This window comes from Sciurus carolinensis, chromosome 10 (genome assembly GCF_902686445.1).
Source record: "Sciurus carolinensis chromosome 10, mSciCar1.2, whole genome shotgun sequence".
NCBI classification, from domain to species: Eukaryota; Metazoa; Chordata; class Mammalia; order Rodentia; family Sciuridae; genus Sciurus; species Sciurus carolinensis.
The window spans coordinates 69,009,308-69,033,528 of NC_062222.1; the positions used below are offsets into that span (position 1 = coordinate 69,009,308).

At 38.1% G+C, this 24,221-nt stretch overlaps 1 protein-coding gene and 1 long non-coding RNA gene across 2 annotated transcripts in view; one reads left to right on the top strand and one right to left on the bottom strand.

Moving 5' to 3' along the window:
• Positions 1-909: 909 nt before the first annotated feature.
• LOC124994762 (uncharacterized) lies at positions 910-13,375 on the bottom strand. The gene is made up of 4 exons (XR_007110546.1): positions 13,294-13,375; positions 9,810-10,210; positions 9,360-9,436; positions 910-1,341 (listed from the first exon to the last, which is right to left on the bottom strand). It is a non-coding gene; the product is annotated as an uncharacterized LOC124994762 (long non-coding RNA).
• A 152-nt stretch (positions 13,376-13,527) lies between these two features.
• Positions 13,528-24,221, top strand: part of Hsd17b11 (hydroxysteroid 17-beta dehydrogenase 11) — a 33,227-nt gene continuing 22,533 nt past the window's right edge. Inside the window, exons 1-4 of the mRNA XM_047567026.1 lie at positions 13,528-13,876; positions 17,425-17,532; positions 20,901-21,032; positions 22,243-22,349. Coding sequence (XP_047422982.1) covers positions 13,667-13,876; positions 17,425-17,532; positions 20,901-21,032; positions 22,243-22,349 — 557 coding nt within the window. The 5' untranslated portion in view covers positions 13,528-13,666. The remainder of the gene's footprint in view (positions 13,877-17,424; positions 17,533-20,900; positions 21,033-22,242; positions 22,350-24,221) is intronic.

Here is a 24,221-nt window from a genome sequence, read left to right on the forward strand (position 1 = left end):
AGGGGTCTGAGTCCCCGGACCTGGCAGTCATGAGAGACTGTTTCAGATAGCCTGGTACAGGTGACTTGTGCAGGTGGCTCACCGCCTGAGGAAATGTTAATTCTCTAAGCAAATGGTTTCCCTAACCCCACCTCATCCTGTTCCTCACAGAAGAAGCCCCTCCTCGTCCCTCTTTATCTGTGTGGCTATAAAGAAAAGTAAAGGTGGGCTCCTCCATGTTGTTTTAGAGGCCAGATCTGGCATGGCCCAATCTGTCATGCCCCCTCCCATTTGAAAAGATTATTGACTCTTGTGTTTATTTGATTAGATAAGTTTCTTGGTGATTAATTGAAAGCCGGCACCGTCCTCCAACAGAAACTCTTTCCCTCATCCATGCGGGACATGGCAGGAGAACCCCCCTCAATGGACAGGAAGGCTCTGCAGAGTCTCTGGTTGGTCCTAGTAAGAGAGTCAAGATCAAAACCCTTAGGGCTCTGGAGCAGGACTCCGTCTTTCATGGCAGAGAACTATTTGTTGTTTGAAAATAAGCTCCTGGCATATTACTCAGTCCTAGGAAATACCAAGTAATAGCCATGGACAAGCAAGTGAATATGGGCCAAGGTGACTGCATTAACTCTATGATATTATTAGAATAGCAATTAATACCTCCAAGGAGGAAATTCCAAATGATCTTCCAAATTCTATTATATTAGTAAATCTTCTTTGATTTCTTCCTTGTGGTTTCTTATGCATTTGTGACAAGATACCATTTATGTCTACTGTTCTTGAATCTTAAAGGAATTGTGTTCTCTTTTCAGTTTCTACAGAAGGTATAGTGATAATAAGATTAAATATAAACAGGAAGAGACCACATTATGTAGATGTAATACAAAGCTGATCTCCCACCCCTTCCGTTGCACCACAACCTAACTTGCCAGTCTGAAAGTTGCTCTGCCCGCCCCTTACATTGCAGGAATTTCCGGCCTAGGCTACAGCCATTTCCTGCTTCCCACGTTACATCCTAGCTTGTCAGTCTGAACATGCTAGCTAGCTATTGGTTCATCAGTCAACTTGCAAGTATTCTCCTCCACTATTGGTTCCTTCTAGCCTGGGAGATTCCCATATCCGGGAGAAGCGTCAAAGCCATCTCTCTTTTTCCCTTCTTTTCCAACCCCCGGAGTGGACACGCTAGTCGTCTGCATAATAAAGTCTCTTGTGTGAGGTCCTGTGTCTGTTGTGGATTTTCTGGGAGCTATTGTTGAGCCACAACTGAGACTGGGCATGCGGAGCACCAGTTCCGTCGGAAGGGCTGGAGCCACCGTGGGTCCCGTGCTGAGCTGCATTTTTCCTTACAGTAGAACTCTGTAAAAGAGGGCAAGGAGATTGTGTTTTATTATATGTATAATGAGAAGTCTGGAATAAACTGAAGTGGTAGGTGAAGAAGAAGCGTAAGACAAAGTTCGTGTTTAAGATAAGAGATAAGAATGTGCACCAACAAGAATGATGCAATGAAGTAGTACAAAGGGTTCAGAGTAGCTGTTGAATTATTTTGAGCAGAAGGCATTTGAGAATTTTTTTTCCTATTATCTGCCAAAAAGCAGACTCTCCCAAATGAACTCAATTGAAATAAGTCCTCTCCCAGGGAGCTGTACAACCAAGGAAGACTGATCCTTACCACTGGAGAGAAGTCAGCACCACACCTGTCGTTAGTCCATTTTCTGCTGCTATCACAGAATACCCACAGAGTGGGTATTTCTAAAGAGTAGAAATTTATTTCTTACAGTACAGTTGTAGAGGTTGAGAAGTCCAAGCATGTGGTGCTGGCATCTGTTGAGAGCCTTCCTGACACTTCATTCCAAGGCAGAGGACACCATGCAGCAAGACAAGAAATGAGTTATCTCAGGTTTCTCTTTCTTTGCTTGTATAGCCACGGATCCCATCTTGGGCCCCAACTTCATGACCTTTCTAACCCTAATTACCTCCCTTAGTCTTGATCTTCAAATGCCATCAACATGAATATGGGGATTAAGTTTCTAACACATGAATTTTGAGAGAACACATTCAAACCACAGCAACATTTAAACAGACTTTGTCACAAAACTACCATATCTCCCATTCTTTTTCCTAATGGAGCATTTATCTTTCCTAAAAATCATGTTTTTCCATAAATGACCAACTCTTCCTCCCCTTTCCTTTCCCTATAAAAAATGATAAGCAAACCCTCATTGAGTCACATTTTTCTGTGAAATCCTATATACACATGAATAAAAATCTGCCTTTTTCTTTCTCTTGATAATCTTTAGTCAGTTTAATTCACAGCCCCCCACCCCAGTGGATTTAAGAGGTTAGAGAAAAATGTGTCTCTTCCTCTACAGCTAAATTATGGTTCAGTAAGTGTCACAGGTCCAATCCCTTAGGCAGGAAGACTTTTCTTCCAGAAAACAATTACTTGCTATTGGAAAATCAACTCCATCACAAAGAAGAGGGATTAATTGCCAAAGGCTAGGGGATGGGACAGGATTAGATCTAGTGCCCAGTGGGAGAGCTGTCCTGAGGGAGGAGCAGAAACAAATCATTCTTAGGAACAATCAAGGACACAAGAGCCTGGGATTAGGTACAGGAAGTTTGATGGATGTGGTGGATAGACTGTGAAGACATTCCTCGTGATGATTTCTGTTTTTTTCAGTGAACATAAGGCCATCAGCTGAGAATGAGGTACGAAAGAGAGTCCAAGTAGTTTAAGAAGAAAGGACAACTCCCTTTCAGAAAGTGGAAAAGCAGATATCACGGGAAATTTTCTCCCAGAGAGTATTGAACACCGATTTGAAATCTGAGTATGTAAATTCAGTCATCATGATTGAGGGGGTTTGATTGTTTCAGGAAGGCTCAGCCTCTTCCTACAGCACAATGCAGAAAATAGTGGGGTTCAAGTACAGCTGGATCTTGGCCCAGGTGAGTCCAATGGAAGGAGCAAACATTAGGAGGGTAAGAACCCAGAAACCACTCCGGTCACAGAACTCACATAAGAGGGTTTATTAAGCAAACAGAGTGTTTTCCTGCAGGGAGAGAGAGAGAGAGAGAGAGAGAGAGAGAGAGAGAGAGAGAGAGAGAGAGAGAGAGAGAGAGAGAGAGAAGCCAGGAGGAGAGAGCATGAAAGTGAGTAGGAGAGAGAAAGCATGAGAAAAGATGGCGGGGAAGCTATCCTTAAGCAGTTGAATTCCACTGGGATAATAGGGGACCTATAACGGAGGATACTTGCAAGCTGACTGATGAACCAATAGCTAGCTAGGATGTTCCCAGACTGACAAGTGGTTGGGAGGCAGGGAAAATGGCTGCAGCGGAAAGGGCGGGGGAGCAGATTTATATTATATTATAAGAAGAATGATTATAATGAAGAGCCACAGGATCTAAGCTAAGATTGGAAGGGAAGAACAGTCACGCAATTGGCAGTAGGAAGTGCAAGAGCCCATTAACTGAGGATGCTGGTCAAGCAGTGGCTCTGGTGGGCTCACCCATGTGTGTGAGTTGGACGGTTAGGGCTGATAGTGAGAAAAGGGGAGACTCCGAGTTGGGGTGCAGGGCTGTACCTGGGGCTGTCAAGGTCATGAAGACAGCCCCAGGAATGGGTGATAAAACTGAGTGAAAGGTCAGCCTATCATTTCTTGACCTCTTTTGAACCCCTCTCTGCACATCGGTCTCTAACCTGTAACTGTTATTACCATTGCACAACAGCAGTAGAGCCAGCAGAGCTCAGAGGCCTGAGTTGCAGTGTGTATGAAAGAGCAGTGAACTCTCAAAGGTTTTTGCTGACAGGTACATAGCACATGGTAAACAGACTCATAATTCACACAGTAGGGGTCATAAGACAAGGGAACAGGTAGCTCTCCAAACCTTCAGGAAAGTAAGGGAACAAAAACCCCTGTGCCACTTGTAAGGCTGCAGACAACAAAGGTGGTAAAGAAGGAAGAATGTTGGGTGTTCTCACAAAAACTTGTGACCGGGCTGGGGTTACAGCTCAGTAGTAGAGCACTTGCCTCGCATGTGTGGAGCCCTGGGTTCAATTCTTGGCACCACGTAAGTAAATAAAATAAAAGTATCATGTCCATCTACAACTAAAAAAAAAAATCAAAAATAATACTTGTGACATGACTCCCTAGCTGAGTCGCAGAGCCCTACATTCAGACCATTAATAAAATCAGTGGTGGAGTGGTGGAGCCGTGGCCCCAGCACGCTGGAGCACAGGAGCCAGCAAGGCTCAGGGCTGTGCCTGAACCCAGCATGCCAGCACAGGACCGAAGCAAGATGAGCCAGGGCCAAGGCAAGTCAGGACATGCTCATCTGTCACCCCCTGCCAGCCCAGCCCTGGGCCAATGAGCAGTGAGGAAAGGAAGTAGGGGCAGACCTGAATGGAGAGTGCAGGGCTAATTAATAGCATTGATACTTTCCAAGACATGATTAGCATAATTTGGACCAATAACATTGATACTTTTCCAAAACCTGATTATCACAAATTTGGACCAGTAGCATTGACCCAAGTACTACATAAATCCCTAGACTAGCACACTCGAGCAGCGACCCCTATCACATCCCATCACCCTGTGAGAGTTCTGTTTCTTTTCTCCGCACTTTCAAAAATCCTGCTCTTTCACACTCACTCTTCCTTGTCTGTGGATTTCAGTCTTTGAATTCTCAAGACAAGAACCCAAAAAGAAGAAATTGGCGATGAGCTGCTGGGGTCTGCTGCAACACTGGAGGGCGTAGTCGACCATTAAGAGCTGCCACAGGCCCCTTGATAGTATTGGAGAGGAGTCTGGCTTTGCCAGCTGTGACCTTTAGAGCTGACACTGGCAGGCATCCCCTGCTGTGATTAGCGGTTAACACTAAAATGGGCTTTCTTGGCTGCAGAGGTTTACATTTACACAAACTCAACTCACCAGCAAGAAGTGGATAATCCAGTTTTCTCTCAAACTTCAATTTCACTTGTATCCAAATGTGTTATTTATTTGTTTATTTTTATGGAGTTGGGGATCAAACCCAGGGCCTCATGCATGCCAAGAAAGCACTTTGCCATGGAGCTACATCCTGAGTCCCACAAATGTTATAGATTTAATAATCTATATGTTATAGATTTAATAAGAGGGAAAATGTTGAAACAGCCCAAATATCCTTCAATGAATGGATAAACCAAAATGGTGTATCCATATAGTAGAATATTATTTGGTGACAAAAAAGGAACTGTACATCCTCCAATGTGGAAGCATGTATCCAAGTTCTAGAGGACATTATGCTAAAAGAAAGAAGCCAGTCACAAAAGCAAACATACTATGGGATTGCATTTATATGATGTGTTCAGAATAAGCAAATATAGAAAGTAAATTGGTGGTTGACTTAGGCAGGGAAAGAGGGATTGGGAGAATGGGGAATCGTTGCTAATGAATATGAGCTTTCTATATGAGGTGATGAAAATGTTCTAATATTGATTTGTGGTAATGATTATACAACTCTGAGAATGTTCTGAAAACCACTAAATTATGCACTTTACACAAGTTGATTTTATAGTATGTAAATTATATTTGAATAACATTTTTTAAAAAGGTCATAGATCTAAATCCCAGCCCTACCACTTGTAGTCAGTAACTCCTTATGCAAGTTACTCACCCTCCCTGAACTGTTCTTTCTTTGGAAATTGGGTATTTTATTTTTCTTCCTCTTGAAATGTTTTTTTTTTCTTGTGTAGTCAATATTTGTACATATGAAAAAATGTTCATCATCTTTTGCAATTAAAGAAATGCAAATCAAAACTACTCTAAGATTTCACCTCTCTCTAGTCAGAATGGCAATTATGAAGAATACAAGCAATAATAAGTGTTGGCGAGGATGTGGGGTGAAAGGTACACTCATACATTGTTGGTGGGACTACAGATAGGTGCAACCATTATGAAAAGCAGTATGGAGATTCCTCAGAAAACTGGGAATGGCAACACCATTTTACCCAGCTATCCCACTCCTTGGCCTATACCCAAAGGACTTAAAATCAGCATACTACAGTGATGCAGCCACATCAATGTTCATAGACGCTCAATTCACAATAACCAGATTGTGGAACCAACCTAGATGCCCTTCAATTGATGAATGGATAAAGAAATTGTGGTACATATACACAACGGAATATTATTCAGCCTTAAAAAAGAATGAAATTATGGCATTTGCAGGTAGATGAATGGAACTAGAGAATACCATGCTAAGTGAAATAAGTCAACCAAAAAACCAAAGTTCAAATGCTTTCTTGGATAAGTGAATGCTGATCCATAGTGGTGGTGGGGGTTAGGGAAAAAAGAAGGAACTTTGGATTATGCAGAAGGGAGTGAGGGGAAGGGTGGGGTGGTGGGGATGGGAAAGACAGTAGAATGAGACAGACGTTATTACCCTATATACATGTATAAAAAAAATATTTTTTTTATTTTTTTATTTTCCCTTTGCTCCACCCCTCCCACCCTTCTTTTCCCTCTATAAAGTCCCTCCTTCCTCCATTCTTGCCTCCCTCTCACCCCCCATTATGTATCATCATCTGCTTATCAGCAAAATCATTCATCCTTTGGTTTTTTGAGATTGGCTTATCTCCCTTAGCATGATATTCTCCAACTTCATCCATTTGCCTGCAAATGCCATAATTTTATCATTCTTTATGACTGAGTAATATTCCATTGTATATATATATACCACGGTTTCTTTATCCATTCATCAATTGAAGGACATCTAGGTTGGTTCCACAATCTGGCTATTGTGAACTGAGCTGCCGTAAACATTGATTTGGCCGTGTTACTGTAGTATGCTGATTCTGCCATTCTAATTGGGGTGAGATGGAATCTTAGGGTGGTTTTGATTTGCATTTCTCTTATTACTAGAGATGTTGAACATTTTTTCATATATCTGTCTTTAAAAAATATAAAACATTTAAAAAAGAAAAAATATATTTGTACATATTATCCCTCTCAAAGCGGAACTAAAAAGAGAAGGATATATCACAGACTATACTTTAAACCTAAAATTATTATTGATAAATGATCAAGCAGTTCTTTTTTGTTTGCTTTTTGTTTTTAGTTGTAGATAGACACGATATTTCATTTCGCTTATATTCTGAAGTGCTGAGGATCAAACCCATTGCCTCACACTTGGTAGGCAAGCGCTCTACCACTGGGTTACAATCCCAGTCCTCAAGCAGTTCTTAAGTCTGCAGTCATGGGGTTAATTCATATTTGACTAGAACAATGACTTTCAAAGTTTTTTGCTTCAGACTCTTGGTCACAAATGCATACCTTACCATATAACAAGCCCTACTCTGAACATTTTATAAAGATTTCATTTAATCATCATGATGAGCACAATAAAAATTACAATGATCTTATATAATTTATAATAATTAAAGGAGTTAAAACCAAGGTCCAAGGTCACAGATAGTAATTAGTTGAGCTAGGATTCAACTTCAGGCAATCTGTTACAGAATCTATTCTTAACACTGCTCTGTTGTTTCCCAAGTAAATAGTACACATAGGTTCTCTCTCTGTCCCCACCCCACCCCATCTACCTATTTAAAATCAAAATAAAAGTTTCACCAGAAATTGTCCAGAGCAATACCCTGTGATATGTTCTATAAGTGTCCTATAAATATACTTTATTTTTTAAAATGATGGTTGATTTTGCAACAAAACTGACTCCCTAATTTATTAATAGATCATGATTTGCAATTTTTTTTTCAATTGGGCAAAAAGTCCCTTTATCGACTTAGTTGCAGATGAAACAAGTAATCTTAATTATATTGAGTGGACTTAAGAGTTTAATGATCTTGAACAAAATAGAAGGTGCTATGTGAAAATGAAGCTTGTACTTAACATGGAACAGCATAATATTTTTCTCTTTTAGTTGGACTTAGGAGCAGGACTGAAATGTCCTGCCCCATCACTATCTTTTAGAGTCCTACCCACCCTCAGGGCACAGTTCAAATCTAATCCTACAGTAAGCCATTCCTAACCCTAGTCATTGGAATTCATCTCTTTCCCCTTTTTGCTTTAGTTCCTATTCAATTATTTGTGTTTTCTCTTTTATGGATAATTTATTGGTATGTGCTTGCTCTTTTTGGTTACTAAAGAGAGATCTTTTTCTCTACTTGCATGAAAAATGAGTATGGACACTTGTTGAATTGGTTTAAACAGAATTGACTGTAATCTTTTAGAAGTTTTTTGTTAGAAGGGATAAAAACACTAAAAGAGTTTCTTGGGGAAAAAAAGAAAAGGAACAAATAATTCTTCTCAGCCTTTCTGGACAGTATAATGGCATTTTCTTTGATTCTTTTGTTTTAGGGCAGACCCATTAAAACAAAGAATTAGAAGCTGCTTTTGCTAAAAGCACTGACTCTTCATTTGGGTCTGCAGAAGATCAATGGGTAATTAAAAGCAAGAAGAAGCTTGGCATATCTGCCTTCATTTTGCCTGTCTTTTTTCTTACCTTAAACTTTGGGTAAGCTTCCCACTCAGCTCTACACATAAGCATGCTAATACAAGTTTCATTAGCCCTAAATTTATCTAACCTCATCCCCCTACAAGACCAAGGATACCAAGATTAAGAGTAACTAAGATATTTTTAAGATCAGCAGGGACATTCAATTGCCAGTTTTTACAAAACCCTGTTCCAGACGCCTGGAGAAGTACCTAGAAGTCTCCAGTCATTGCCCTACACCTCCCCAGAATAATGGATCCTTGAAGACAGATCACCTCAGGTTAAGTGTTCCTCCACAAGCAGGAGCAATTGTCTCTTGGAAACCAAATTTCCCACTTCCAGGATCCCAGGGCCAATAGAAAAACATTCTTTGAAACAAATGAAGATTGCCCCCTTCAAGCAATAAGAACTTCTTGGAGTTACCTGGCTATACCAGAACTGAGATAATGATCAACCAGACCACAGTCTGACCAAGACAGTTTAATTATGCACACCTGTCAAACTCTGCCCCAATTCTTCCTCTATTTAAACCTAAAGCATATGTCAGTACTAGAAGACAGGACTGAGACACTTGATCTCACTTGCATTCCCAATATCTATATTGATTAAGGCTCCTTTCCTACTTTTCACCATTACTTTTTCCACTGGGTTTTTGGGGCAAAGTGACCAGAAATGATTTGTTGAGACACCCAGATTCAAGTCTCTGCCTAGGACTCCAGTAACACCAGCTCCTTTTATATGGATTAAGGTTTAATTTTTTTATGTTTAAATCAAAAAAATTTTTTTAAATTAAACCAAGAAATTTGATAAAATTGTTTCTCAATAATTACTGAATTAAGTATATGAATTTAATTAATTAGGACTATTCTAAATGCATCTTCACTTACTTTCCAGTAGGACAATCTGTGCATTTTGATGTTGCAGTGCGGTATGTAATAGGGACTTGTGCTTTATTTGCTATAACCTGCAAAATAAGAACATGTAGTAAGAAACAGATTATTTGAGAAAATTACATATGGAAAGTCTGAGTCTTCTGTTCAATTTTAAATAGAGAAATTGGAAACACTTGGATTTAGGTCCTTAGAAATCACAATCTAACAGCTGCAAAGTTTTCCATGAAAAACAGGGGCAATGGCACAGAATAATCTCTTCAGAATAAATACACAGTATTGGCTATCTCCAGATTTTCCTCTTAGGTGAGTTTTTAAAGTCATTTATTGTTCTAACATATAATAAGGAATTCTGCCTCACTGCATTTTACAGATTCATATTATTTTTATTCTCCTCTCTCACAAGCTATACCTTTGCTCTATGTTCAAGAAAATTTTCCCAGTTACCTTAGGTGCAGCATTTCTCCACGGCTAAAGCAATCCCAGAAGAGGTCACCACCTGAAGACTGTCTCCTGACAGCGTCCACAGTAGCTGGATAGGGAATCTGAGGGGCACATCTCCAAGATCATTACAATCTGATTCTCTTGTACTTAATTCTTTGCCAAAACTGGGTCACAAATGTCATAATGTCTGCAGAGCTGCCTTTGGTTACAGAGAGGAAGGTACTGAAACAACAACAACAAAAATCTGTCCTAGTATTTCATGATATTTGTACAACTCTTCAAGGAAGTTTGAGATTGAAAATTAGCCCAAAGCCATAGTGCGAGGCCAGGGGCCAGGGATATAGCTCAGTGGTAGAGCACTTGCCTAGCCCATGTGAGGCCTTGGATTGGATCCCCAGTCAGCCCTACAAGAGAAAAAGAGAGAGAAATTAGGTAATTATCAAACAATTGGGTTTAAATTCAACCCTACCATTTATATTATGACCTTGGACAATTTGCTTAGTTTCTCTTAATCCTTTATTTCTTCCTTCATTTAACAGAGGTTTCAATGGAACCTATTCTTAAGATGATTGAGAGGATAAAATTAAGTGTTTATGTATGTGAAACACTTAGCATAATGCCTGGCCATAGCAAGTGCTCAAGACACTGATGAAGGACCCCTTAGCCTTACCTTTTTTCCTATTGTTGCTATTTTGAATACCACTTTGACATCTGGAAAAGCAGCATGAAATTATGATGTCCCATGCAGAAAACATTTCAAACCCTCCTAACGAAGGTATTTTTCAAAAGCACAAATACATAAGATCACATATTTACGACAAGCAGATATTAATCATCATTTCACAAAACCATCCACATTATAACCATCCTTCACAAAAACATTCGTATCATTCATATTAGTGTTAATTATAATTTACCTAGTGCTGAAGAGTTGATAAAGCACTGTGCTATATATTAACTCATTTTCTTACAGAGCTGAGGTCTTCTGGGAAACCGAGTCAGTGAGAAGATTTCCTTTTCAAATCCTGATCTTTCGATCATGTCGCTCAGAGTAACAAGAATGAGTTATTCAAAGGATAGGAAAAGGAAAAGAGACACTCTCAAGAGAGAGTGGGTCCTCTCAGAGAGGAGAGAGATAATGTGCTTCCCCTAAAGTCCAGTTTCCTTGGGGATCCCATAGAGTCCTGCCCAGGTCCACCTCTTGACTTTTGACTGACAGCAGGGTGACAGTCGACTTTCAAGTCCCCATTGCTGTAACAACTCTATGTCACCTTGGCCCATGTTGTTTCTAATTGGATTCTTAATCATTTTTACATGTTTCATAATTAGGAGGAATTATGCTTATCTTCCAGAATCAGTCTGTGAAAAAGGTCCCAAATGTCCCTCCCTTCAAAGTAACTTGTGTTCCTCTTATCAAGGTTATTTCCTGCCTGAATTTCCTTGCAGATAACAGGTAATGTGCTGAGGAATATGACATATCCTATCCACTTAGACCATAAAAGGCTGCAGATAAATTTGCTTTTTATCAAAGAAAGCATGTGGGGATCAGCACAGTGGGCCCATTTTATAGAATTATTCTCTTAACCTTGTGTTCCCACCATCCTCATCTGTCTGTCCCCTAACAGAGTTACCAGAATCCTGCAGGTAACTCAGGAATCTTTCAATTCTACAAACTAGGAAACAGAGTTCTGTTCAGAAGGGTGAAGTCACATACACATATGAATTCAGGTATGACGGCTTTCATACACTGGGTTAATTCCCAAAACCAAAGAAACCTTGGTCAGCCTAGTAAGTTAAAACTTCCCAGGTGCTTTTTAATACAATATTTAAATTGTGTTTACTGGTGGTGTTGGGGATTGAACCCCGGGCCCTACACATGCTAGGCAAGCACTCTATCACTGAGTGTCATCCCCAGTTCTTTTATTTTAAGAACTAGCAATCCTCCTGCCTCAACCTTCAGAGTAGCTGAGATTACAGGCATGTACCACCGTGCCCAGCTAATACAATTTTTACAATAGAATGGAATAGGAAATAGAAGAGCCTAAGCCTCAATATGTATGAAAGTAATGTAAATAAAAGCAAACACCCATAAATGTACTTGATCACCGTGTAAAATGTAATTTCTTCCTGTAGGTATGAGGCAAAAATGTTTGACCATCACTGACCATGCATCTAGCCCCAGTAATGCTTTTACTTACTGTGAATTTTTTTAAGTCAGTTTCACTGATCTATTCCTTTATAAATCAGGGATATAAAAAAATTTCTCTACTTTATAGGAGGCTTTTGAAAATCAAATGAGAGAGACTATGTGGAAAAAACTTTGGAAACTAAACTTTCACTATGTCTTTGTGCTTTTAAAACTTGGATTTGAAGAGTATATGAAAAAGTTGCAGAAGATATATATTCAGAATTAAAATGTAGATATCAGAATTGGTGGGATTGCTACTCTCCCTTAATCCTCACCCCCATCTAAATAAGAAGAAGTGGGCATAAACTATTTGTGAATTTCAACTTTCTGTGATCATTCATTGCCCAGAAGTCTCCTCCACAAATGTAGAGCATCTTATTCAAAGCCCAAATTCAAATAGTGTGGAGAGCTGAATTGAAAAAAACAAATGCAAATAACAGAAAATTATTAAGCTATTACTGCACAAAAGCCCTACTTATACATAAGTATCCTACTCACTAGGATATATTTAGTTTTTAATTTATTATTATTATTATTATTATTATTATTATTAATGTACTGGGGATTGAACCCAGGAGGACTTGGCCACCGAGCTTCAGCCCCAAACACTTTAAAGTTTTTATTTTGAGACAGGGTCTCACTAAGTAGCTCAGGGTCTTGCCAAATTGCTGAAAATGGCCTCAAATTTGCAATCCTCCTGCTTCAGTCTCCCCAGTCACTGGGCTTGTAGGTCTGGCAGGGAGTCCAGCTATTTTTAATTTTTAAATCACCAGTTAACATACTGAGTAGTCACATATATAAACTGTGAAACCAAAAACTACATAGGCAATCTTCAGGTAAAATGATATTCTTCCTATTTTATTATGCATTTGGACACAATGATCTATTAACATAGGTAAAGATACAATTATTACCCTGAAATAGTTTGTTGTTGTTTCCAAATAACGAATTAAGTGGAAAATGGTTAGTTAAATATATTGTTATGGAAACGATCCCCTTTAATATGATAAAACACTTTGCTAAAACTTGATTATGGCAGTCCTTGAAAGGACAGTTTCCTTCCGTCTTCCAGAAACCGTGCTTACTTCAAACTAAATGTGATGTAGGAGCACTTCTAGGTCAGAAGCAGGACTGGTTTCTTCCGGGGCCTTTAAGTTATAATTCTACATTTGCATCCCTTATTTAGTATTAAGCAATTGTCAACTTCCAAAGAAGCATCTGGCCTGCAAACACTGTCAGTTATTATTTTTTTTAACAGACTGGATTTATCAAATTTAGGAAAACACGTGGGCAACTAACCCCCAGCGGTCCGAGGTCTGAGGTCCGCTCAGGAGATAGGGAGGAAGTAGGGGAAAGGTTGTCGTGGCCGCACACTGCGTAGTTGGATGGTGCTGTGCAGTGGAGAACAAGGAAGCTCTGCTCGGTCTGGACTCGGTCCCTCCCAGATTTCTGAGCCAGCGAGCAGCCGCTCCGCACTGCAGCCCGAGCCAATTGCAAAAATCCTAACAAAGCCCAGCCCAGCGGAAGGAACGGTTTCAGAGTTGTTTTTCTTTGGTAAAGGAGCTCTTCCTTGTTCTCGCTATTACACCGGTCTTTGACCACACAGCTCTCAAAAGCTATTTAGAGTGATTGGTAAAAGAAACCATAACCAACGCTCACAGCAACAGAAAGGATGAATTTCCTTGTGGAGTTAGTCCTGTTTCTGCCCTTAATGATCATTTTCTATTTAGAATGTTTTGTCAAGCTTTTTATTCCAAAAAAAAGAAAATCAGTCACCGGAGAAATCGTCCTGATTACTGGAGCTGGACATGGAATTGGGAGACTGACTGCCTATGAATTTGCCAAACTAAAAAGCAAACTGGTTCTCTGGGATATCAATAAGGTAATAGTGCTTACTATGTTTTCCTTTCTGGTACCTTTAATCTGTGGACATGGCTACATTTTGCTGCCAAACACCTTTACAGCATCTCTGTAAAGAAGATGGAAAAAAAAAAATTACCATTGCCATTTTACAGGTTGGGCTGCATGAATTAATTTGTTTATGATCACAGGATAAATGGACCCAGAGGATATAAGATTCTCAGTTACTGCCCATGGCTAAATGAGTACTGTAAATGGATCTTCACTTTTGCCCTGAAAATGATTTGTAATCTCTTTCTGAACCTGATTTCACTGATCTTGAATCTTAATCATATAGAAAAAGTAACCGTGTATTAAGAGTAAGAAATTGGTACCTATTGCATCCTATTTGCAGTTAGAGATGAGTTAAAAGATTGTACCCAACAGTAAGCAACATTACTATAGTTATTAACAAGAGTAATTTTTTAAACTAATCTTTAACAAAAACAATAAAAGGGAAAAAAGAAGTCCAGAGTAATTTTTCACCCAGGACAAGTACAAGCATAAGCTTAGGGAAGAAAAGAGGACCCAGAAAAATTTCTGGAAGGCACCTCTTAGCCAGAAACACCGTCCATTATACCTTAGTGGGTGTGAACATGAACTCAAGGTATATGAGATTAAATGAGATCTAACAATGAATGGTTGATTGAGACAACAATTAACAAATGTTTATTGAGTATCTATTGTCTATACGCTGTGGACAAGGTGGCAAAAAGGAGAGTCCCTTGCCCACAATCTAGTAGAGGAAATAGGAATTAAGTGCTTACACACACAAAGATGTAAATTAGGCCCAGCATAGGATAGTGGCTAAGGTCTGGCATGTTGGTGTGGTCAGACACATATGGTCTCTCTCCTTCTTCATTGGGTAACTTAACTTCCAAGAACTTTCTTTTCTTTTCTCCAAAATGGATAATAAAATAACAGCACCTACTTCAGAAGGCCGGGAGTATGATATAAGATAATATATGAGATACATAGTTTCTGGCACATGGTAAACCCACTGGATTGGTGGTGTTATTCCTTAACAAAGAGCAAGTTAGGTTAATGATTCCCAGTACCTAGTGCTGGTTCGCACAAACTTTCTCTGATCTGAAGTGAAGTGCATTTTTTTCAACAAATATTTATCTAGCACCTCCTACCTGCCAATGCAGAACTGAGGATACAACTGTGAGGAAAAACACAGGCCTCATGAACTAACCACAGTAAACAAGGTACACTGTATAATAAAATACACAATTGTTGAGTGGTGTTAAGTTTAAAGAAATAAGTAAAACATGAAAGGGAGTTAAACACTGTAGGTAGGGAGGGCAGGGGTGTGTATTGATCTCATGCAGGTGGCTGGAGAAGGCCTCATTAAGATGGAGACAGTAGGGACCAGGGTAGTCCACTTGTCTAGCATGCATGAGGGCCCGAGTAAGATCCCCAGCACCACAAAAAAAAAAAAAAAAGGAAACAGTTAAGATCAGAAGATGCTGAGAGCACAGTGAGCCCTCTGCTCTCTCTGTAGAGAGAAATCAGAAAATGCAAAGCCTGACACAGAGTGAGGGAAGTGAGAAGTAAAAAGATGTAGATCTCAGCTGTCAAATACAAGAATAGGTCATAGCCACCAGCCCCTTGTGGCTGTTGAACATTTGAAATACGGCTATTTCTGAATTGAAATACGGATATTTCTGAATTGAAATGTACTGTGGATGGAAATAACCCACTTGATTTCAAGGATTTGGTGTGAGAAGCAGTGTAGAATATCATATGAGTCATTTTTATATGTTAAAATGATAATAATGGATGTATTGAACTAAATGAAAGGATCAGTTGAACAATTTGTCCATGGGTCAAATCCTGCAACGCTATGGGTTGTAGAAACTACCCTTCAACCAGCTTTTAGATATTGTTGGAACTGATTCTGATCAAACTTTGCTACCTGTTTTGTAATGCATCGTTCAGCCTGGTTTGACCCTCACTGATTCATGACCCAAGTTTGAATTCCACTTTCACCCTCTCCTTGTCTTCTACATGCACAAGTTAACCAATGACACCAACTTTTACTTTGTGCATCTCTTGGGATGCATACCCAAAACATTAAGTCCCACTGGAACAAAAGTAAAGCAAAGTGTAAGACCACAAGAGGAATTTATCATGAAGTGTTTGACTCATATTTGGCTGAATTATGTGATGCAATCCATTTGGAAATAATGCTTTCAATTCCCTTTTACTATATGTATCAGAACAATTTCTTGTTAACTGATCTGATGTTTTCTCTTACTGACTTTTTCTGAACAATTTCCTGTTAATTAATATGATATTGGGCTGGGGAGATAACTCAGTTGGTAGAGTGCCTGCCTTGCAAGCACAAGACCCTAGGTTCAATCCCTAGCACCGCAAAAAAGAAAAAAAAAAAAAATAGTATGATGTTGACTTTTGGCTTTAGTATGCTTTAGTACAACTATCCAGGGACAATTCTTCAACAGAAGGCATCTGAGAGACAAATTGTTCAATCGATCTACATAAATATACTGGTAAGTTAAGTTTTATTTTTGTAGCTCGTTGAAAAATTAAAGTTGCATACATGGCTCTGTTGCCGCCTGCACCAACGAGACCGTGGGAATTTATCGGAGGCGGACTGGGAATGAACTACTTTATCCTTTTTGTGCTGCTTCCTTGCTTGCCTTTTTGCTTGCTTGCTTGCTCGCTAGTTTACAGAGGAAGAGAGGCTTGCTTGCTTTATAGAGGTGCTACACTTTCAAAGAGGCTACGCTTTCAGAGGTCTGCTGCTTCCTAGAGGTGCGTCCTTCTCCCAGGTGAAGAGAATGTCTTATATACACTAAGGCAGCCAATTAGCTTAGGATTAAGTAGCACAATTGGAGCACCACGGTACCAATCAAGAAAGAATGAGGAACATCTGTTGACCACAAGCGCGAAAGAGACATCAACCAATCAGGCAAAAGGTCATGAGAGATCACGCCATGTTAACACTAATTATGCGCCACCTCTTGGCCCAACACCAGCTGCCATCTTAGAGCTACTTAAACATGTCTCTATATGGTTCCCATTATATTTCTATGGGACATGCTGTTCTAGAGACAGAAAGATAGAAGCTCTAGGTCTAGGTCATAAAGTTTCCTGGAAGCTACTGTATGCACTTGGGTTTTTATTCTGGGGAGGCGGTAGAAGGTATTGAGCCAATTTCTGTTGAAGAAGATTTTCCAGCCACTGGGTTAAGAGAATGAAGATGAAAAGAAATACAAGGAGCAAGTGAAGCATGAAAGTAGCTAAGACACTATTCTGACTATCCAGGTAAGAGAAAATATTATGGTGACTTGTCAGACTTTGTTGGTAGTAGCAGAAGTTGTGACAAGTGGTCTGAAAAATGAGGGACAATGTAATGAGCTTTTTTTTTAGGTTAAATTAGTTTAATTTAAATAATTCATCTTTTATTTTGAGATTTTGTTGGTCCTTTGTTTTCATCTGCTGATATAAATGTTCATGTAATTTGTTCTTTTTTTCTCTTGCCTTTTTGTTGCTTTTTTCTAGCATGGCATAGAGGAAACAGCAGCTGAATGCAGAAAGCTGGGTGCCCAGGCTCATTCCTTTGTAGTAGACTGCAGTAATCGAGAAGATATTTATAATTCTGCAAAGAAGGTAAAATTTTATATTTAGTTAGACTCACATCATGTTAGAGCTAGGAGGTATTTTGGAGATGACAAAGTCCATTCATGATACTGACAAAGTAATTGAGAAATACTATAATTTTTCCAAGGCTGTGCACTGGCTAGACCCAGAATTAGATCCTAGAACTGAGATTCACAGATGTTAGTATGTTCCAGAGCCTTCCAGGGAGCTTGTTAAAAATATACATCCTGGGGACATGCTGTTGTAGAGACAGAAAGTTAGAAGCTCCAGGTCATAAAGTTTCCTGGAAGCTACTATAGGCACTTTGGGTTTTACTCCGGGGAGGCGGTAGAAGGTGTTGAGCCAATTTCTGTTGAAGAAGAGGTTTTCTTCCACTGGGTCTAGGGCAAGACCCAGGAGATTACATATTTAGTACCCTATACTCTCTCACCTAGTCCATAATTCTCATCCAGGAAATCCTGGAAGACATCCTTGGATGTCTTCTGAAACTCTTTTCTAACCCTAAAAAATTTGATAAGAAAGCTAGAATAAACAATGATTATCCTTCCTACAGAAGCACATATTGCATAGTTAAGACTACAGACTCAGGAACTACCCTGGCAGATTCAAATTCTGCTCTTCTAGTTAAAGCTAACTGTATGACTGTGGACACTTTCCTTAACCTTTGTATCTGAGTTTACTCAACTATAAAATGGGGATTATAGCAGTGCTTAATTCATTCGGTTATCAATGAGAATTAAATGAATTAACAATGCACAGTACTTAGAGTACTTAAAATAGCTGGCCCAGGACATTATCTATATAATATTGTTATTAGGCTTTGCCAGAAGAATCTACTAGCTTCACATCCTTAGTTACCTGAGTAGAAAACATTTGTTTCCACACTCTCCTTGGACTAGGCTATTCTGGGAAAAATAATTTTATTATTTTAGCCAATTCCAACTATTTTAACTATGGTGTTTTTATTGAAATTGTTCTAAGGCTTTATGCTTAAACAGAGTATACATAAGGACTTATGATCAGATGTTTTGAAGTAAGCTAATTGCTATAGCTGTCTGGGTATTAGGACATTTGAAACCACTAAACAAACTCTTGATTTGCTTTCTTTATTAAGAAATGTGCAAACCAGACAGTGTGATCCTGAGGAGATAATAGGTAATGATGAAAAAAAGACTCAAGAATATCAGGGAAATATGATAACTTTTGATAATATGAAAGAGTAATTAATATTGTAAGATTAATATTAATTCAGATATTATTGCAGTTTTATCAGTTCAACCACATAAAACATCCTGGCTTTCTTGAGTATTTGGGGGCATTATCCTGAACAGTTTTCATATTGTACTGGAGATGCAGATATAGGTACAACTGGTGTTGATCAAGGCCCAAATAACTTAGACTGACATTTAAGTAATTTAAATAAAACCTGATGAGATTTAGTGCTGAGTGGTGAGCCTTCTACATTGATGGACCTTTGCTTCCTCTCTATTTGTGGTGCCTTGTCTTGGGCTCTGAGATCAGACAGATCTGGGCGAGTCCTAACCCTACCCTTTAATAGCCATGGAACTTTGAGTAAGAAACTCAATCCTTCTGTGTTTCGTGTTTCTCATCTTTAAAGTGTACATACAAGAGTTTCTGCTTCATAGAATTATTGTAAGACTCAAATGAGATAAATAATGAAATCATACTAAATGCATAACAGAAGGCTTCTGATAGGCTATTTGCCACCTTTCCCTCAGACCCAAACACACCATAGCACTATCTCTAAACATTGATAACGCCATTCATAGAAGCTAGCTTTTATTTGAAACATGATGTATAGCAAAACTCATTATGACTCTAGAGTCTATCCAACCAAAAAGCTTAGTTACTCAAAGCAATGTAAAAATATTGTATAAGATAACCTTGCATTGCTAGCTCTTGGCACTCTGGTCTTATAAAATGTAGGGGTTAAGCATCAAGAGTCTATGATATTTTTTATTTAAAGGTACTGTTACTGATGATATTAAAGTCCAGAATATATAACCATTATTTTGAAGCAAAAATTGCAGTATCTGTACTTCTTCCCCATTAAATACAAATAGTCTTTATAGTTCAAAAGGTCCTCTGTTGTTCTTGGCAGCTAGCCCTGTTCGTTTGCTTGTTTCCTCAGCTGATATCATTTTACCTATGATAGCTGTGATAACCTACGAAAGTGGCCTTCGGGGCCCACATAAGACTTGAACATGATTACTTTAATCTCTCAAGTGCTCTTCCTTCTGATTTAATACCAAAGTAAAGATTTAATTATCAAAAGAAAACACATACCTGTACCACACGTGCATGTTAGAAAACCATACATACGTAGTTTTTATATTATTTACCTCATTTTGTATTTTCATATCAAGTACTCTCATAGATACCTCAGAAGGGCAAGAATCTTCAAACATGTTCCATACACATAGGTATAAATAGGCATGTAATAGTGATATATATTAATAACGATAGATGTGGTGGCACGGGAGGATAAGGCAGGAGGATCAAGAGTTTGAAGCCAGCCTCAGCAACTTAGTAAGGACCTAAGCAACTCAGTGAGACCCTGTCTCTAAATAAAATATTAAAAAGAGCCGAGATGTGGCTCAGTGATTAAGCACCTCTGGGTTCAATCCCCCTTACCAAAATAATAATAATAATAGTGATAACAGTAGCAATTCACTATGTATATCAGACAGTGTTAGCCCCTCTACATGCATTATTTCATTTTTCCCATAACTAACTCATAAGCAAGCCATATTATTATCTCTATGTTAAGAGAAACAATTGAAGTTTCAAGAGATTAAGTAACATGTTCAAGGTTCAGATAGTGGTACAGCCAGGATTCAACTCAAGGCTGAGCAAAGTTAGCCCACACTTCACCCCTAGGCCTACAGTCACTAAATGGATAATAACTGGTGAGCAATAGAACAGAGTGACCCTGGAAATAAATAAAGAAACAACTATATGGCCAGCTTAATAGTCAATTTTACATGATCCTCCATAGTAGTCCCAGAATTTGCCAATAAATTAAACTTTGGGGAACTTACCTTTTGAAGTAGTATTTAAAAAAATAACTACATAGCCAATTGCCTCCTAAGTTTTACTCAATAGAACAAGGTCAAGAGACTACGTTGCAAAAGAAAATTTCTACCCAGTAGACTGGTTAGCGAAGCTGTTTTGAATAGAGGTGCCTAAAATAAAAATTTTCTCTTTTTTGTTTTGTTTTGTTTTCATGTTTGCACGTAGATAACAAACCTTTTTTTCCACATGTAGCAGAAAGATATTCTCCTTGAATAGTGATTGCATGCAAACCTACACTCTTACCTCTCCATGAATGTATTTTTCTTATTTTATTTTTAAAGGTAAAGGCAGAAATTGGAGATATTAGTATTTTAGTAAATAATGCTGGTGTAGTCTATACGTCGGATTTGTTTGCTACGCAAGACTCTCAGATTGAAAAGACCTTTGCAGTCAATGTACTTGCACATTTTTGGGTGAGTATGCTTTGTTTAAAAAAAAAAATCTATTTTGAAAACTCCAAAGACTAAGTTTAAAGTGGATCTTTCAGCAAATTATAAAAAAGTATTAAATCAAGAGCTGATAGTGTCAGTGGTAGAGCTCTTGCCTGGCATGCTCAAGGACATGGGTTCAATCCCCACCATTGGGGAAAAAAAAGTATTAAGTTCATATTAAAATTTTCTTCAAGTACTAGGGATAACTTTATACAGAGAGTTTGTTTTTCATGCTATGAACAAATTCTACCAATTGTTTGCCCCCCCAAAAAATTAATAATGACAATAATAAATACTTATAAACTTCAGATATTATATATGTAAGCTAGGTTTTCACATTTCCATGCAATTGTTGAGAGATACAGAAAGGGAATAGAGACCATCTGAGTCACCATCTGTGGTTCTATAAAGATGAATCCAATTTGCTTTCAGATCCTCATACTATTTCCTGGACTAAAAATTGCAGATTTTATCATGAAACTCACTATTCATAAGGTCTTAAATCTCTTATGTACTGCTCGTTCTAAAATCTCCAAATAGTTCCCGATTAACTCGTTCATGAAAAGTTCCCTCAAAGATTTCTTTGATGTGAGTTTGGGATGATGAGTATCAAAAGAACATTGGTGTTAGTGAAGATGCAGCATTATTTTATATTATTATTCCCGGATTACTGACATCTATATTTGTATTTTTAGGTTTGTTAAAATGTAGGGTATTGCTTTGTTTCTGCATTGTTTCTGCACATTGTAGATACTCAATAAATGTTTAGTGCATGAATTATTTAGTTATCCCTGGATGATTGCTCCTAAGTATTTTGATGAGGTACCCTAATTGTTTTATAACAGTCTCACATTAAATGTAAATTCTTTTGATAATTTTAGATTATTGTCCCCATTTAATTTATAAGGTGGTAAAAGACATCAATGATAAGAGGTGGAGGTTCAGGAATAATAAGAAGTTAGCCATTTAAATAAGGTGAATTTTTAGAGTTTTTTTATCTGTTGTTTTGCTTCGTTTTTCTAATGTGGTCATCCCATCCACTTGCCTTATGTCATCACACTTGACAATTTAGGTTTTTCATTTGTACTAGGAACTATGTTTAAAATCTATACCTTTGTTCCAAAATATTCCTAATGAGTCTGCAAATCAGAAATACTACATTTTTTTCTCTCTTAATAAAAACTGTTTCTAGACTACAAAGGCATTTCTCCCATCGATGATGAAGAATAATCATGGCCATATTGTCACTGTGGCTTCAGCAGCTGGGCTAATTGGGATTCCCTTCTTAATGGCTTATTGGTATGTGAGCATGTGTTTCCTTCATTGGTTCCTATACTTAACTTGTGTGATATGTCTTACCCTATCTAATGAGGACTGCCTTTATCAAAATAGACTTGAAATTGCTAAAATAGAGTTGCATGGTGTCTTGTGTAACAGCATTATCAACTATTAATTGCCTTCTATATTTCAACTAGAGGACTGTTCTAAAAATGGCTATAGGGAACTTATTCAGTTATAAACAAGCCATTTAATGCACTTCTCATCCTTCTTAGCAGCAAGGCATTATATAAAACAAGAACAATATTTGTGTACCATGAAGAAAATTAATATTAATAATTTTAATATGAATAAAAATGGATAAAATTTTATAGATGTAAAACAGCGTAACAGAGAACGTTTGTGATTCTAAATATTGCAAATATTTTAACAATGCAGTTAAAAATTGAATGGTTAGTCATTGAAAAAAATACCATTGTATGTTCTTTTTGTTACATACATTAAATTATTTCACTTCACTTGAATGTGAATTTCCAGTATTTTACATAGTGCTCACTGGGTGCAAATTTAATAAGTCAGTAATTCTTGTTTTTTAAGAAACAAAATCATGAACCTAATTTTTCTAATTAAAATCCCTCAGAGTCCCTAAAAAAAAAAAAACCATTGTAATAACTGTAGAATTTGCTATAACGGGTTGATCATAGTAATGGTGTGCTCCTCAGGGCTGTAAAGACTTGATCAGTGAGGCCTTTGTAGTAGCCCAGGTGATCCTACTAATTCTTGGCTGTTTTTATAGTTTAGGAAGTAGTTACTTTTAATAATGTCAATTGTATGGCTGGGTACAGTGACCCATGCCTGTAAGCCCAGTGGCTTGGGAGGCTGAGGCAGAAAGCTCATGAATTTAAAACCAGCCTCAGCAACTTAGCAAGGAGCTGTGCAACTGACCAAGATGCTGACTCTAAATATAAAAAGGGCTGGGGGTGTGGCTCAGAGATTGAGCACCCATGGGTTCAATCCCCAGTACCAAAAATAAATAATTAAATAAATAATTTTTTTTTTTTTTTGGGTGCTGGGGATCAAACCCAGGACCTTGTGCTTGCAAGGCAAGCACTCTACCGACTGTGCTATCTCCCCAGCCCCTTAAATTTTTAAAAGTTAAAAAAAATATCAAATTGTGGCCATGCAAATATGTATACATACTATAATGCTGAAACTTGTTTTCTACCACTGTACTCTTATAGAATTAAGTATCCAAATTCTAACAACCACATTGATGTACTTGTACATATAGCTATAGATATGTGTATAAATACATAGATATAGGCATAGATGAGTAGAGGGATAATTTTGTTTTTATATATACAAAAGTTTTCAAAGATATACACCAAACTGTTGTACCCTAAGTAGTTATTCTTAGGACCTAGGGATTTAACTCAGTGGTAGAGTGTTTACCTAGCATGCCCTGGGTTTGATCCCATTCCCAGTACTGAAAAAAAAAATCACTTGTCTTGTTTTTATCTAAGAATAATTCCTTTCTTCCTTTCTATTTTATTTTATTTTATTTTTTACTTTTTAAGCTATACCCCCAGCCTGACAAATGATTTCTATTTCTATTTTATTCTATTTGTTCATCTGTATTTCCTTTCTTTTTCCTTTTTTTCTGAACACATTTTTGTTTTCTAAGATTTTTAAAAACAAATATAGACTTAGGCTGAACTTTCAAAAGGAGAAGAAAAGTTGAATTCACTGGTGAAGGAGTTGTGGCACAGGTTCAAGACTATATAGGGTCTCTCTGGAAGCCAGTTTAAGTTAGGGGATTAGCAAGAGACAATACACACAGCGTTCATTTCACCTCCTTGATGAAAGAGAGTTGCAGGTGCTGCTGCCAAGCTA